Source organism: Amblyomma mixtum, chromosome 10, assembly GCF_055824585.1.
Source record: "Amblyomma mixtum isolate Tamu chromosome 10, ASM5582458v1, whole genome shotgun sequence".
In the NCBI taxonomy this organism is placed as follows: Eukaryota; Metazoa; Arthropoda; class Arachnida; order Ixodida; family Ixodidae; genus Amblyomma; species Amblyomma mixtum.
The window spans coordinates 149,806,091-149,821,670 of NC_143021.1; the positions used below are offsets into that span (position 1 = coordinate 149,806,091).

The following is a 15,580-nucleotide window of genomic DNA, read 5'->3' on the forward strand; positions in this document are numbered from 1 at the left end:
GCAAGTCATGGTGGTACTGCTTCCCATTTGAGAGCAAGTCAAAGCGTGGCTCAGCAGCACTCAGAGCCAGTCTCATATCAGCTGCCGGGTCAGGGCCAGTGAGGGTACTCGCGGAACACAAGAAGACAGCCCGCGGAACCCCTGTGTTCCGTGGAACCCAGTTTGAGAACCCCTGCCTTAGAGGATAATCAGCATGGTTCAAGAGTCCGCCAGAGTGAGACAACTGCAGGTCATTGGTTTCTTGCAGAACCTTCTTGTCCTTTTCACGAGCCCAGAGTTTGCAGCATGCGAAACGTAATGTTTTACACTTCTACGTGCGTAGTAATCATTGGATATGTGCAAATAAGGTTTTCTTTTTCGCACACCGGACACAGCTATGAAATCAATGACACAGCAATGATTTAAGGGGACACACCTGAGTCCACTATGTTTTGCAAGTCTTCTTGGTTGCAGTCATCTAGAAAGCAGATCCCGAGCCGAAGCATTGGAAGGTCCATGTACGTGAAGTGCCCTTTGTAGTAACGCATCTACACAACAAAAATAGGCAGATTAAAATGAAGCCTGAGGTTAATGCGCCTTTTTGCTTGCAATGCAAATGTTATTCGGCTAAATTGTGCGTGGATGAGATCCCGTCAGTAGAGAAGGAGGAAGTAAAGCAAGCCTTAGGTGCACTGCAAACGGGGAAAGAAGCTAGTGAGGATTAGGTAACACTAGATTTGTTCAAAGATGGAGGATATATTGAGCTAAAAAAACTAGCCGCCCTGTATACGCTATGCCTTGTAACTGCGAGCATACCAGGAGCTTGGAAGAACGCTAACATTACTTTAATTGTTAAGAAACGCGACGTCAAGAACTTGGAGAATTACAGACGGATCAGCTTACTGTCTGTTGCCTACGAGGTATTCACTAGGTAATCGCTAATAGAGTCAGGACAGCCTTAGACTTCAATCAACCGAATGATCAGGCAGGCTTTAGTAAAAGATACTCGCCAATAGACTATATTCACGCTATCAATCAGGTGATAGAGAAACGCGCAGAATCTAACCAACCCCTGTATAAAGCCTTCATTCATTACGAGAAAGCATTTGACTCAGTGGAAACCTGAGCTGTTATGCAGGAATTGCCTAATCAGAGTGTAGAAGAGTGTTATGTGAAAATAATGGAAGATATTTATAACGATTGCACAGCTACCATAGCTCTCCATAAAGTCAGAAATAGAATTATAATAAAGAAAGGTGTCAGGCAGGGAGACACGTCTCGCCAATGCTATTCGCCACCTGTTCACAGGAGGTATTCCAGGGCCAGATATGGGAACAGCTGAGAATTAGATTTAATGGAGAATACCTAAGTAGTTTGCGACTCGCTGGTGACCTGGCCTTGCCAAGTCACTCAGGACATGAACTCCAAAGCATGATCAATTTCTTAGACAGGCACAGCAGAACGGTGGGGCTAAAAATTAACATGCAGAAAACCAAAGTATTGTTCAACAGTCTAGCAAGAGAACAGCAGTTCGCAGTTGGTAGCGAGGTGCTGGAAGTAGTGAGGGAATATGTATAGTTAGGGCAGGTAGTGACCCCTGATCCGGATCATGAGAGGGAAAGAACTAGGGGAGTAAAAATGGGGTGGGGCGCATTTGGCAGGTTCTCTCCGCTCATGAATGGCAGTTTACCAATATCCCTCACGAGAAAAGTATGCAACAGCTGTATCCTACCGGTACTCACCTATGGGGCAGAACCGTGGAGGCTAACAAAAAGCGTTCACCTTAAGTTAAGGACAACTCAGCGATGTATGGAGTGGGTGACAGAAAAAACGCGGGTTAATGACATTCTAATTGAATCAAGAGGAAGAATAGGTTTGGTCAGGGTATGTAATGCGAAGGCAAGATAACCGCTGGACCTTATGGGTAACGCAGTGGATTTCAAGAGAAGGCAAGCGTAGCAGGGGGTGGCAGAAAGGTAGTTGAGTGGGTGAGATTAGGAAGTTTACGGGGTTACGGTGGCAGCAACTGGCAAATGACAAGGTTAATTGGAGGTACATGGGAGAGGCCTTTGCCCTGTTGTGGGCGTAGTCAGGCTGATGATGATGATGATGATGAGAATGAGATTTTCTCTTCAAGTAGCAATCATACATGAAACAAAGCAGCTGCTAGACAAAAATTATTTTTTTTATGAATTTTATCCCAAGCGCCAGTTCAATAACCTGCTGAATATTTTGCATTGCGTAACTTTCGAAAGCACTTCAAATCTGTGGACTTTACGGAGGACTGCATCTTAAGCTGAAGGGCACAGCAACTTGTTTAACGAAATCAAGCTTGTTGGGAATCCCTGTTGCTCCAACATTTCCGTATATGTAAGCACCATAAAATTCTTATCACCGATGAAACAAACCAAACTGCGATAGTTTCATGGCATTTATCTGCTATATGGTCTTATCATTGTGATGTTCGCCATGCTATGAGGTTTGTCATTTGTTCTTTGTGAATATAGATCATTTTATATTAATGAGGGCTTACGTTAGGCAGCTACCCACAGTGAACTCTCGAGAAATTTTTGTTTGCCTTACTGCTGCTTTCTTTTTTCTTGCTTTCCTATATCCTTCAGGGTCCAAAGCAGGGCAGTTTTCCACCCCCTGAGAAGGATCCTTTTATGGTGGGGGTTCTTTTTCGTGGCCTTTATTTTCTTTTCAGTTGTCAGGATTCTTGAACTAAGGCTACGTTGTTTATGCTCGATAAGCAATGGGTTTTAGCGAGCGTTTATTCGTCGATTAAGCATCTTGGTTTTGCTTCACAAATGAGCTTATAACGGAATACGTACCCGCAGTCTATCATTTCAGCGTAGTTGTCTTAGAAGTCCTCCAAACATCCTTCTGACCTATAATATCACAATTAAGGTGGATAGCTTCTCAGTCAGTACAGAGTAACTTAACTCGATCACGTTCCTGCACTAAGAACTTCCAGGGTCCGTTCTGAATTGTGGTCTCTCTATGACTGGTGATGCAAAATGGCAACTGAAGATGTTTTGGGATTCAAAAAGTTTGAATGCGTTGAATGTGTGGAACCTGCAGGCAAAGCCTGCGAAGTGTTTTTGGACAAGCACAACAATCGGTAACGCAATCGCTGATTTTTTCCCTTGCGCGTTAAGTGTTCCCTGCAGTGCACAGCGCTAGGTGGGGGTGCACCCTGACGTCCCTTACAGTGCCAGTACATTTACAGCTCATAAATGCTTTCTTTCAGAGAAAAAAAAACGAACGCCGCTGAAGGTAGTGCCTGCGGAGCTTTGGTGGCATTCGCCAGCCCACGGCTTGTGGTCGAAGGTAGCGAAAATTTGAAATCTCCCCGTCCTTGATGTCGTCACGGAGCTCCTCTGCACTAATCCAGTGCTGTGAGGACTAGCGTGATACTTCATCGTCGATTACGTCGCCATTTTAAATGCTAGCGCAGAAAGGCAGGATTTGCCTGCTGCCTATATGACTTTGCATCTTTGAAAATTGCGTAATTTTCAACAGATGATGCAGCTGCCCATTAAGCACCCGGTTACGTATCAGGTACCACAGCCGCCTTCATCCGCTGATGTACAGACGGTCGACATGGAGCTCCGAAGCTTAAGGGCAGTCAAAACCCGAAACGGCCAGCACCAACTCATGAACTTGACACAAGCAGTCTGTTATCGCTGTCCGTTTCCCGCTCTAACTTGATTTGATTTGGTGAAATAAAGTATTATTATTATTATTATTATTATTATTATTATTATTATTATTATTATTATTATTATTATTATTATTAGAACTACCCTTGCCAGAAACAACCAACTCGCCCGAGCTTCTTCCCTTGTCACAAAGGTAAACAGCGCAAAGACAGGGCGAAGAAGTACGACACAGGCTCTTCGTCCTGTGTTTATGCTGTGTCCCTTTCTGTCATGTTGGAGCAACTAATCCGCAACGACACCCTCGTGAACTTGTACCCTTGAAAGCGCCGAGGGTTAATTGACTGATCTAAATAGGAAATAATTACCGGCTTCTGCTCCAGGGTGTCGAAGCTCTTTCTGCGTAAGGTGCGCCGTAACCTTTCCAGTGCGGTTCAACATTAGCCACCTTTAGCATACCGTGTATCGCGGTACCGTTACTAGTACCCAAGTACCGGGAGCCCGCGCGCTGCCAATGCGCATGCGCAAATGGCCTTGTCGGCACCAGATGGCGCCAGGTAACCGGCAGCTGGGCGCGAACCTGCAGGATCAGGACAGATCAGCGCGTGCTCAGCGGCGGTTGGCAGGCTCCTGTTATTCGGCAATGGTAAAGGTAAAATGGTACACTGCATGCTAAAGGCGACTATTGAGTAATTTAGAGCACACACTAACTGGTTTTTATAAAAGCTGATCCTTGGGACCTATCTGACTGTATCCTTTCATTCGAATGTTTTCTTTCACCGACGAGTTTTTTCTGCGGCTTCAACGTTTGAACCAAGCATGAAAGGAGATAGTAGTTGTATGTTCTAGTTTAGTGAACGGTCTCTTCGCGGTAATAACAACTAGCTTTTTAATCAACTGTCATATGATGGATGGTCATTAATACACGCAGCACGACGTCCAAAAAGGCCTCATTTTAGGTTTCTGTTCAGCGGAGAAACCGCAGTAGTTGTTGGCCTTCGCGTTGCAGAGTCCAATAAGTCGGGATTAGTCGTAGGCTTCATGACGTTATGCGTGGAGGAAAGTGACGATTAAAACCTGAAAAAAATTGCCATCGCGAGGACGCAATATTACTTAAACATGATTATAACATGCATATGAGAGTGCAAACTAAAGTAAGTGTGCAGGAAAGAAATTTGGGATACTCAGACGGGAATCGAACTTATGGCTCTTAGGGCACGAGACAGACACGCTAATCCTAGGTAATGGAAGCAAGATGGCTCGCGCGGATGGAAGCGAGGCCTTCTCTGTATTGGAGTGAATAAAGAAAAAAAAAACAAATTAAAAAATTTGAAATAAAAACACTATTTATAGAAAGTGCAGTGTCCGTGTCTGCAAAGTAATATACAAAGAGGACCCTAGGGCGCTGAAGGGTCACATTAAAGTCATTTCATTATACCTTTAAGGCTGAGTTAGCGTTTTGCCGGATCCCCCAAATACATAAGCTTTCGAAAAGGTTGCAGGCAAAGTAATCTGTACAGTGCAGGTAGATTCTTTGGATATGCAAAATATGTTGGGTAACAGGGCTGAGGGTGAGTGCGTTTCGGAAATTGTTGAAACGGATATGGATATTATTTCTGGCGAGCTACACACCTCACAATAAATAAGAAGACTAACAGGAATAGCTAAAGTTTCCTACTGTCTATTTGTTAACAAGCATACTATTTAGCACATCTTAACTGTATTGTGATTCTCTATATCGCTGACAATGCTACTGCGGAAAAAGCACCCTTCTAACTCAAAGAGACTGTTTTTAAAAATTGTGCTACATCTTACGTGAAACAACCGGTGTGTTATATGTAGTCAAACTCGATGTCTATACTTTTGCAAGTGAGGCCTGTATTGTGGCCTAAATTTTGGCCCTGTCAAAATGTTTCAGTCCACACGGTTTGCTTTTCAGCCATGTATTTTGAGCTCGTGCGACTCTTTAACACTCTATAATTCTGCAGTTGGGAAAGAGCTTTCCTTATCATTTTTTTACCTCGAAGTCATTAGGGGTTTTCGTCACGGCTCCGCTCAAATCAAGGATTTGGATGTATTTCAATCTTTAACCTATTTTCGGACTGCTTGTCGTCCTTAAGCTGTACCAGAATGTATACACTATATTTGCGATGTCTAACCAAGCAACGGTATTTGTTTCTAACCTGTATAGTGGAGCACTCATGGAACCCCTTAAGCTCTAAATCTGCTAAGGTAAGGAGAACGCTTGTTGTCGTCACCTTTTGGTGCCGAAACCACGCAGGCAACATTCGTTGTTCGATCACTTTTGACAAAGACGGTGCGTGCGTGCGCCGTGCATCTTTATCACATTTGTCGCAACGTTCAGTACTCGTTGTTTATGTTATCTACAATAGGTGCTGCATTTGAAACTGCTTAGTCCCTTTGAGTACACAACTTCATTCCACTGTTTGTGCCATGGACGTCCAAGAATATTTACGTGCTGAGCACCCCGCCAAGGAGACTCACCGAAACTTTATATGGCTGCAGCGGTCTCCGCGTGTGCCGCAGCATGGCCCAGCATTGGTCCTTAGCAGGCATACGGTGCTCAGGATGTCTAAGGTACCCTGTGCCTGGATACGTCTGTGTAGTTGGGTAGTTCACGGAGTGCCGCTTCGTATGGTCCCTAAAACCATTATCAGTAACAAGCTTTCCTGCCTCTTTAAGGTGACGGTGCATACCCAGGAATTAAGGTGTAGCTTTTGTGATGTGGCGCTTGATATCTATAGTTCCTGATTTTTTATTTATTTATTTAATTATAGATACTGCGATCTTGTACAGATCATAGCAGGTGGTACAAAATAAAATACAAGCATTTAAACACACTCAAATTCCTGACATTTGCAGGCACTTTTCAAAAAGCCGTAAAGAATTATGATTAACAGTCTCGCTATTAAGTTTGTTCCAATCAGTAATTGTCCTCGAAAAAAAAAGAATACTTACAGCAGTTATTTCGCCCGTTCAAAGGGGTTATTGCTATATTTTCTTTTCTCCGATGACGGATGATATTAAGTAAAGTTTGCGGGGGTAGGGTGGCCGCAGGCTGGCACAGGACAGGGTTAATAGGCGAAATAGGGAAGAGGCCTTTGCCTTGCAGCCGGCGTAGTGAGGTTGATGATGATGATTGTCTTGTTTCAGATAGGGCCCTGAGGTAACAGCGATCCCTTAGAGAGGATAGCATTTCATTGGGTGCACTGCTCTCTTTTTGGTTTTTGGACAGTCAAGACATCATATCCACAAATGCGATACGCAGAAAGTGGCCTCAAGGTGCCGCCTAGTATTGTCTACCTAGGACCTCAATAGCGCTACAATTTAGAGCTCGGGAAATTTTACGGCTCTAAGCTGGCCTTATTTGATACAGTGCCACTTCGCCCTGCCCTCTGGCAACATGCAGTCTAACCTTCGGATGCATGATGTCCCAAGCGGACTCCATCAAATTATCAATGGCTGTAGCATTCTTCGAGTAGAACACGAGGCTGCAGTACTGGCCGTGCGAAACGTCGTGGCCGTAGCTGTCCCGGACGGCGGTCTCCAGGCATTCGTCGTAGGCTCCGAGATCCGCGCGTGTCCCCTGGAGAAGTCCCGTCGGGTACTTTCCCATCGCATCCATCACTGTAAGCGCCAGAAGTAAAATTCTATGAGAACAAGTGCAAAAGTTGTTGCGGAGCACAGTGCTTTGGTCATTCGCATGACGGTATTAACTGGTCATTGAATAAATAGCAATGTCCTCTTCACTCCTTATTTCTGTGACGCGAAGTGGTTATGAGACACAAATTTCATTACTCTTTTCCTTTGGTCAGCTTGAAGGAGCACCGGATTGAGACAACTGCACAATCAGAACATGTGGGTGGGCCGCCTAGTCCTGTAGTCCACTGGTTATTGCTGCTGCGCGGGCCCTCCCCACCAGCCAGTGCTGACGGTCACGATCATCGCTGATCAGAATAGCCCCCCACTGCTCCTCTGAGGGGTTGGGAGTGGGGTCAACTAAGGGATTAAATTGGCATGCCCACACCATATGGTAGAGGTTGGCTACCTCTCCACAGTGTGGGGACTGCGGAGAGTATAGTGTTGGGTACCACTGCTGTAACTTAGCCGGCGTTGGATATGTGTTGGTTTGTAGTCTCCTAAGGGTGTTCTCTCCTAAAGAATATGAAGCAAATAAATATGTTTTAAATCAATCAATCAATCAATCAATCAATCAATCAATCAATCAATCAATCAATCAATCAATCAATCAATCAATCAATCAGAGGTATTTAAATTTCCCCTGGCATACAATCACCATCTACTAGTACATGCAGAGTGGTTACAAAACACATCTGTTTCTTCTGAGGCGCTCAGAGGGGTCTTGAAGCAGTCCCTGCGGACGCGACTCACTCTGCAGTAAACACTACCTCCGATAATAGCGCCTGACATCACCCGCCGTCCTAGAGGGCGATTTTAAAAAGACGAGGTTTGTTTTTCTTTGAGTTTCAGTGCGCAAATATGAAATCACTCTTTACTTTTGCCATAAAGTGTTGCAAACACACGACCCGTACTTAAATGTGACTCAAGATATGCCAGCGGCATTCTAAAAAATTCTTTTGCTTTTTTCCTTCGTAGCTGTCACCTGTTCACTAAAAGAAAAGAAATAATTGATAGCAGTGGAGCCATATTTGTGAAGTCGAGCGCGTGACGAAATCCTGCCTGGCCGGGGTTATACATAAAAAAAAAAACAGAGACGGCGCTCAGTAAAATGAAATTTGAAATTGACGTTTCGACGCCCAGAACGGCGCCTTGTTCACAATGGAATCACACCAAAAGGGTTCGTCTTTAAAAGCTAGAGTAATCGCTGTAAGGATCGCACGTAAATCGGGTTAAGATTGCCCTCGTTACGTTTAAGGGTGTGTGACGCTGTCTGTATCACCAGGGACTCGAGATGAAGCAGTGATGCTATCAGTATTTCTTTCTCGATGATTCGTGCTTTTTCACAATCGATTTTGTGATTTTGCATCACCGCGTGCTCTGCCAAGGCGTCACTGCGAGTATTTTCATTCTGTACATCACGAGCGTGTTGTTGTAAGCGCTTTTAATAACCTCCAGTTTCGCCGAAGTAGACACCGTTGCAATTTGCGCAAGGGACGGCGTAGACAACTCCTGGGAATTTCTCTTTCGGCAACTGGTCGTTGACGTTCATCAGTTGTTGTCACATTTTCTTGGCGGGGACATGGGCTACTTGAACATCATACTTCGTAATACACGGGCGAGACACTCACTTGTTTTCGGAACATATAGAATAGCCGAACGTTTCTTGGGGGAAGAGGGGCGTCAGGTTGTCGAGGTCGTGACAGCTGTCGTTCTGTTGACCTGATGAAATGACTTTGGTAATCACAGCTAGCGAGATCTTTCCGTACTCTTGATGCGTCCGCAGCGGCGTCAGTGGTGCTTGTGCATATTTTCTTGGCCCGCTGCATTAAATTGCTGACAACTGCTCTCTTTTGGGCGGCAGGATGGATGGAACTGAAGTGTAGGAAGCAGCCTGTGCGTGTAGCCTTTCTGTATACGCTAAACGACAACTTGCGGACTACCCCTGAGACAAAGACGTCCAGGAAAAGTAGACTGCTGTCCACCTCTTCTTCCAGCGTGAACTCAATGGCGTCTTCTTGGCTGTTTAGGTGTGTCACAAACTGGCTCACCACGTCCTTGTGAATAATTCAAATGCAGTCGTCGATATAACGGAGGAAGATCTTGAGGGGAGGGTTAAAGGAGACGAACGCCTGTCGGTCCAATGATTCCATGGTGAGATTAGCGGCTGCCACTGAAACAGAAGCACCCAGGGGGTCCCGTGGACTTGTTTTAGAAGTTTCCCCTTAAAAGAAAGAAGGTATTGCTCAGGCAGAAAGCAAGGAGCCGGCGCAGGTCCCGTGCTTCTATTGGTGATCTTTCCGGTAAAGAGGCATCGCTATCGAGCGCAGCGATGCACACGTCGACAGCCAAGTCAGTCCGCACACTCGTCGAAAGACACCATCACGTCACTGTCTTCAATCAGGGTTTTGCGGGTCTTCTCAACAAACTCGTATGAGTTGCGAACGGGACATGTCCCATGGTCAACAGGCAGGGAAAGACCACGGTGCAAGAATTTGGAGAGGCTGTGCCGTGGGGAGGGCATAAAATCTACGATGGGTCGCTTTGGAACTTTTTCCTTGCAGTCTAAGATTCTGGCTTACAAGAACCGACGTTCCGCTTTGCCAACCACACTGAGCCCAAAAGGCGTCGACACCGGTCTGTTGAGACGCAAGGAGTGGGGAACCATGGAGCGGCCTTTGCATGTTAGAGTAAAATTCAGGTGTGCTTTAAACGAGGCAATACGGCAGCTAAGGCCAACATACTGACCAATCTTGGCCATGGGCCTGGCGAAGGTTGATGAGGTCTAGAGTGTGACAGAATCCCGTCTGGCCGGGGGGATGCATTTCAAAAAACAGAGACGCCGACCAGTAAATTGAAATTTGAAATTGACGTTTTGGCGCTCAGAACGGGGGCCTTGTTCACAATGGAATCACACCAAAAGGGTTCGTCTTTAAAAGCTAGAGTAATTGCCGTAAGGATCACCCGTAAATCGGGCTAAGGTTGCCCTCGGTATGATTAAGCGCGTGTGACGTTGTCTGTATCACCAGGGACTCGAGATGACTACCTCGACACGTCACGACCTCGACAACCTGACGCCCCTCTTCCCCCAAGAAACGTGCGGCTATTCCATATATTACGAAAACAAGTGAGTGTCCCGCCCGTGTATTACGAGAATATGATGTTCAAGTAGCCCATGTCCCCGCCAAGAAAATGCGACAACAAATGATGAACGTCAGAGACCAGTTCCCGAAAGATTGGTTTGGTTCAGTTTATTGGGGTTTAACGTCCCAAAGCAACTTAGGCTATGAGCGACGCCGTAGTGAAGGGCTCCGGATAATTTCGACCACCTGGGGTTCTTTAAGGTGCACTGACATCGCACAGTACACGGGCCTCTAGAATTTTGCCTAAATCGAAATTCAGCCGCCGCGGCCGGGATCGAACCCGCGTCTTTTGGGACAGTAGCCGAGCGCCGTAACCACTGAGCCACCGTGGCGGGGCGGTTGCCGAAAGAGAAATTCCCAGGAGTTGTCTACGTCATCCATTGTGCAGATTGCAACGGTGTCTAGATCGGCGAAACTGGAAGTTATAAGAAGGGCTTACAAGAACATACTCGTAATGTGCAGAATGAAAATACTCGCCGTAATGCCTTGAAGGAGCATGCGGTGGCGCAAAATCACAAAATCGATTGGGAATAGGAACGAATCATTGAGAAAGAAATACTGACAGCATCACGGCTTCATCTCGAGTCCGTGGTGATACAGACGTCACACACGCTCAATCATAACGAGGGCAATCTTAACCCGATTTACGCGCGATCCTTACGGCAATTACTCTAGCTTTTAAAGACGAAGCCTCTTGGTGTGATTCCACTGTGAACAAGGCCCCCGTTCTGAGCTTCGAAACGTCAGTTTTAAATTTCATTTTAGTGGCCGCCGTCTCTCGTTTTTGAAAAGCCATATTTGTCAATGGAATGCTCAACGCATTCAAGGATGAGCTTGTGCGGTAAAAAATAAACGAGATCTTTAATCTCAACGGAGAACGTCTGGTACTATTTGTCAGTGTTAGTGCTAAAAAATTCTAAAACCTTATATATCTAGCATACTTACATAGCTTACATACTTACATACGTTAGAAATCTTAGATACTTTGTTTAAAACCTTCAGAACGTAACCACACTGAAGACTTTGTAGAAAACAAGTTAAATTAGCATTACTAACTTGCTCTGTAACTTTTTGAATATTGGCTACAGTTAAGTAAAAAAAGGTGTATTTATTTTTCTTGAATAATACGGTAATCAGGGTAACATAGAAAGTGGTCATTTTTAAAACCTTTGCACAATTCGGCTGAAACAGTCTGTTGAACCAGCTGGCACAGTATAACAAAACGCGTGTCGTAGCAAAGACGCAGCTTGCGTTTCAGAAGGATAGACTAACATAGAGAGGGAAGCTCATTAGACAACGAAAAAAAACTATGAACTGAAATAAAAGCAATAAATAAAAGTCTCTGTACTGTTAATAGATGGAAGGTTAATGAAATACTTGATCCAAGCTCTGAAGCAACGTGATGAAAGAATTTTTGATGTCGGGGAATAAAATTAGTCCATGCATGGGACATGAGACTGCGACCAAGGAAAAAAAAAGCAAGTATATTCCCATTATTGAACTTTTGTTTCCTGCGACAGCTCTGCTCCTGCTTCCCTTCATCCTCATATTTTCCTTTTTCTTCCGCGGTGGTGTAGCACGAATGCTTATGGGCGCGGCCAATTTGCACACTGCACAGTGAACATATTTTACCATCGTACAATCTAAATTCGAGGAGCTTTGTCATTATTGTCCTAATGTCGAGTTTTATCCGCTCCCGTAAAAAGGTCTCGGCCAATCAAGGGAAGGCAAGGGTAGCAGGGGGCGGCAGAAACTTAGGTGGGCGGATGAGATTAACCAGTTTGCGGGCATACGGTGGCTGCAGCTGGCAAAGGACAGGGTTAATTGAAGAGGAATGGGAGAGGCCTTTGTTTTTCAGTGGGCGTAATCAGGCTGATGATGAAAATATTGCTGTGAAGGTGACGGTTGCGCAAACACAGGACGGACCACAAAGAAGAGACATAGAGACAACCTTCGCCTTCACAGCAACATGCAACACAGCAACTTTTGATGAAAATGCTGTTATGTATATATTGAAGCTAAATGTGTTCTATTGCTCTGATATGTCGCAAAATCTTTCTTTCAAGTGTTTCGATGGATCGCACCGAAGATTTAACGCCGGCATAGAAAACCAAACGTTAGTAGAAGAAAGAAATGCAAGACGGTCGTCGGGTGGTCTACGGATGTATTCAATGTTATAGTGAAATCCTTCATTATAGGACAAAAAATGCACTCGTAAACGGTTTCCCGATCAAAAATGCTTCTGTCCTAAATTATTGGGTGCGGACAGTCGCAGTTATGTTACCGCTCGCTGCATCCGACTGCACTGTAAAAGGATCCGACTGTAAAAGGATGTAGTCGGCCCAAATTGCGGCGCGAAGTGTCACAGCCCGCCGGGGTGTGAAATAAAAGGAACAGAAACTGAGCGAGCAGGATTTGAGCGGGCGGCGCGAACAGATGAGCGTCGCTAGCCGCTGCATAGGCCGCAATCGCCGCCGGCTACCATCAAGTGTGTTCAAGTAGACGTGGTCGCTGTACTAGCAACAAAAAAAAAAGCCGATTAGAAGGCCACTTCGTAGACATGCAGCAAATAAAAAATTCGCTGTGGCTTAGCTTGGTTAAGACCGGTAATTGCGAAAGCAATATCCGTACCTACGCCATGGTTCAGCTGGCAGTGTAGCTGGTGGTGGTGCTTGTGGTTAGACTTGTGGCGATGCATCTGTTATACAATCCAATCCAACCCAATGTAATCTAATGTAATCTAATATAATCTATTCTAATCCAATCCAATCCAGTCCAGTACAATCCAGTCCAGTCAGGCCGCCGTTCATGTGCACCGCCATCGCACACGGACGGCGCGAGATCGCGAAGCAATGTTAAGCCGCTGGTGGTTGGCACAGCTACTGCTTTCTAGGGACGTGAGTCGAGCCTAATCTCTTCAGCGTAACGCCACAATCGCGCTCCTAGCGGAGAGCGCAGGAGTTAGGCGCCGGTGGTGCCACCGCCGCGGCTTGCGACGGCGCGAGTCGGTCGCTCTTCTCTTCGGCGTGATGTCGCACATGACGTCACACAGAGGTCAACTAAAGGTCAATGGTGGCACCGCCGCGCCACGGCAAAGGCTGAAAGTGCAAGTAGTAAAGCTTTCGCTTTAAAAAAATGATAGGGGTTTAGCGTAGTTAAACCGAATAGACCTGCGAAAGCAGGTGTTCGTTCTTCAATGGGAGGGGACACCTAAGCTCCGCTTTAGGGGTGTGGCACGATATCTTTATTGGCTTAATGGCCATGTATGCTGAACTGGTAATTACTACTTAAGATTCATGGATGGCGGCGAGTCCTCATATACCACTACCAGCGCTGAGGCGCAGCAGTTTAGCGATGCGCCACTGCACTGGCAGGTGCCTGTTTCTATCCCAGCCATCAGTCAGGATTTTACCACGCATGTTACTCTTCTCGAGCAACCTCTCGCGCAGACGGCACGACGCTCGTCCGAATTTACCTGAGCTTACTCCAGTTACTGCCCGAGCTTAGCCGAGTAGCTACCCGAGTTGCTAAGCAACGGCGACTCAAGGTCGTTTGGTAGCCGCACTGCCACGAGCATACGTGACGAGCCGAGCTGGGCTCCGGTAGTGTTGCTTTCGCAACAAAAGAAATCCTGGGAGATTTGACTGAATGTATGAATGGAAGTCACGAACATCTAATTTGAAACGGGGTGATGGCAGTTGTCATCATGGTAAAATTTTTTAAAATCATTCTTTCGTGGTTTTAAAATTCTACAAGTTCGCCATTTTCGTTAACTACAATATTTAATCCCGCACTTCTAACCTTATGACGCCTCACTATTTTTGAGCAAGCAATCTTTCAATCGCTTTTTGCAAACTTAAACCGCAGATTCACTCGCATTTTAACTCCAGGATGTCAGCCAGAGTGACTGTGCCTGCATCGACATCCGAATGATACTGCCACATTCTAGTATTAGACACTGAATTGTTTCTCGAAATTTTCCGAGCACTGCACATGTGTTGTCTCCTTCGTTAAATATCGTTTTGTCGCTTCGCATATTAACACCCTGATCTAGCTTCAAAGAGTAGGGCACTGCATCTTAAGTTACCACAGAACGATTCCTTCCTGATCGGCCATTCCAAATTTCTATATAGTTGTACAGTCTGCTTTTTTCCCATTCAATTAATCCAATTTTTGCATTATGCGTCTTTACCTGCCACCTAAAGCTCTTGATTTTCTTTGTCCATGTTTCCCGCATACTTACTGGTTAGTTCCTAGTTCTTTTCCTCCACGGTGAGTCAACGCTCTTTCTTTATAAGTATTTAAATACCTTATCTACCCACCTGTGATCGTCCAATTTCCTCAGGTGTTCTTCATATAATATTTTACATCGAGTTCCTCGTGTTTCGAGCGATGTCCAGCCCATATCCCCCTGTATTAGTGATTCTGAATTTTTAAAAATCTTTTGTTTGGGTTCCTTATCGCAGTCTTCTGCTGAAACTAGCAGAGCTTAGCATCTGCCATAACTTGCTCCATTGGATTAAGGACTTTCTATCATCTAGAACACAGTTCACCTCGGTTAATTTTTCTAACTCTTATCTCATCTTATCTTATCTTATTATTCGTCAGCCTATACGACATCGGGGGTACCATAAGGAAGCGTGTTCGGGCCTTTGCTTTTTTTCAAATCTATATAAATGACATACCTGCTGGCGTAACATCTAAAGTTCGACTTTTCGGTTATGACTGAGTAATTTACCGTAACATTACTAGTGAGAGTGACCGCGAATCCCTGCAATCTGACCTGACCGCAGTAAGTGTATGGTGCTCATCGGGGTTAATGACATGAAACGTTTCTAAATCTAAACAGATATCTTTCACTCGTCCCACAGCTGGCATTCCAGCCACTTTTATTCGTAACGACAATTAAAAATAAACGGAAATAAAATAATGCTAATAAAAATAAAAAAATACAAATTTATTAGTAAAAAGTTTCAAATAAAGATAATAACAAATAAAAAGAAACGAAACGATAATTAAATAAATAAAAGATCATAACAATTAAAAATAAATTGAGTAAATGAACAATTGAGTGAGAAAGAGGACACGTGGAATGGCCTTTGCATTTCTGCTCTTAAGAGGGTTCACCAGTGGCAG

At 45.0% G+C, this 15,580-nt stretch overlaps 1 protein-coding gene across 2 annotated transcripts in view; it reads right to left on the bottom strand.

The window, feature by feature from the left end:
* The window catches only part of LOC149327340 (nose resistant to fluoxetine protein 6-like), a 73,314-nt gene that overhangs the window by 40,632 nt on the left and 17,102 nt on the right, over positions 1–15,580 (bottom strand). For both annotated transcript variants that reach the window (XM_089563461.1, XM_089563460.1), the window contains exons 2-3: positions 7,078–7,289; positions 416–527 (exon numbers count right to left, since the gene is read on the bottom strand). In XM_089563461.1, the coding sequence (XP_089419587.1) occupies positions 416–527; positions 7,078–7,289 (324 nt within the window). The remainder of the gene's footprint in view (positions 1–415; positions 528–7,077; positions 7,290–15,580) is intronic.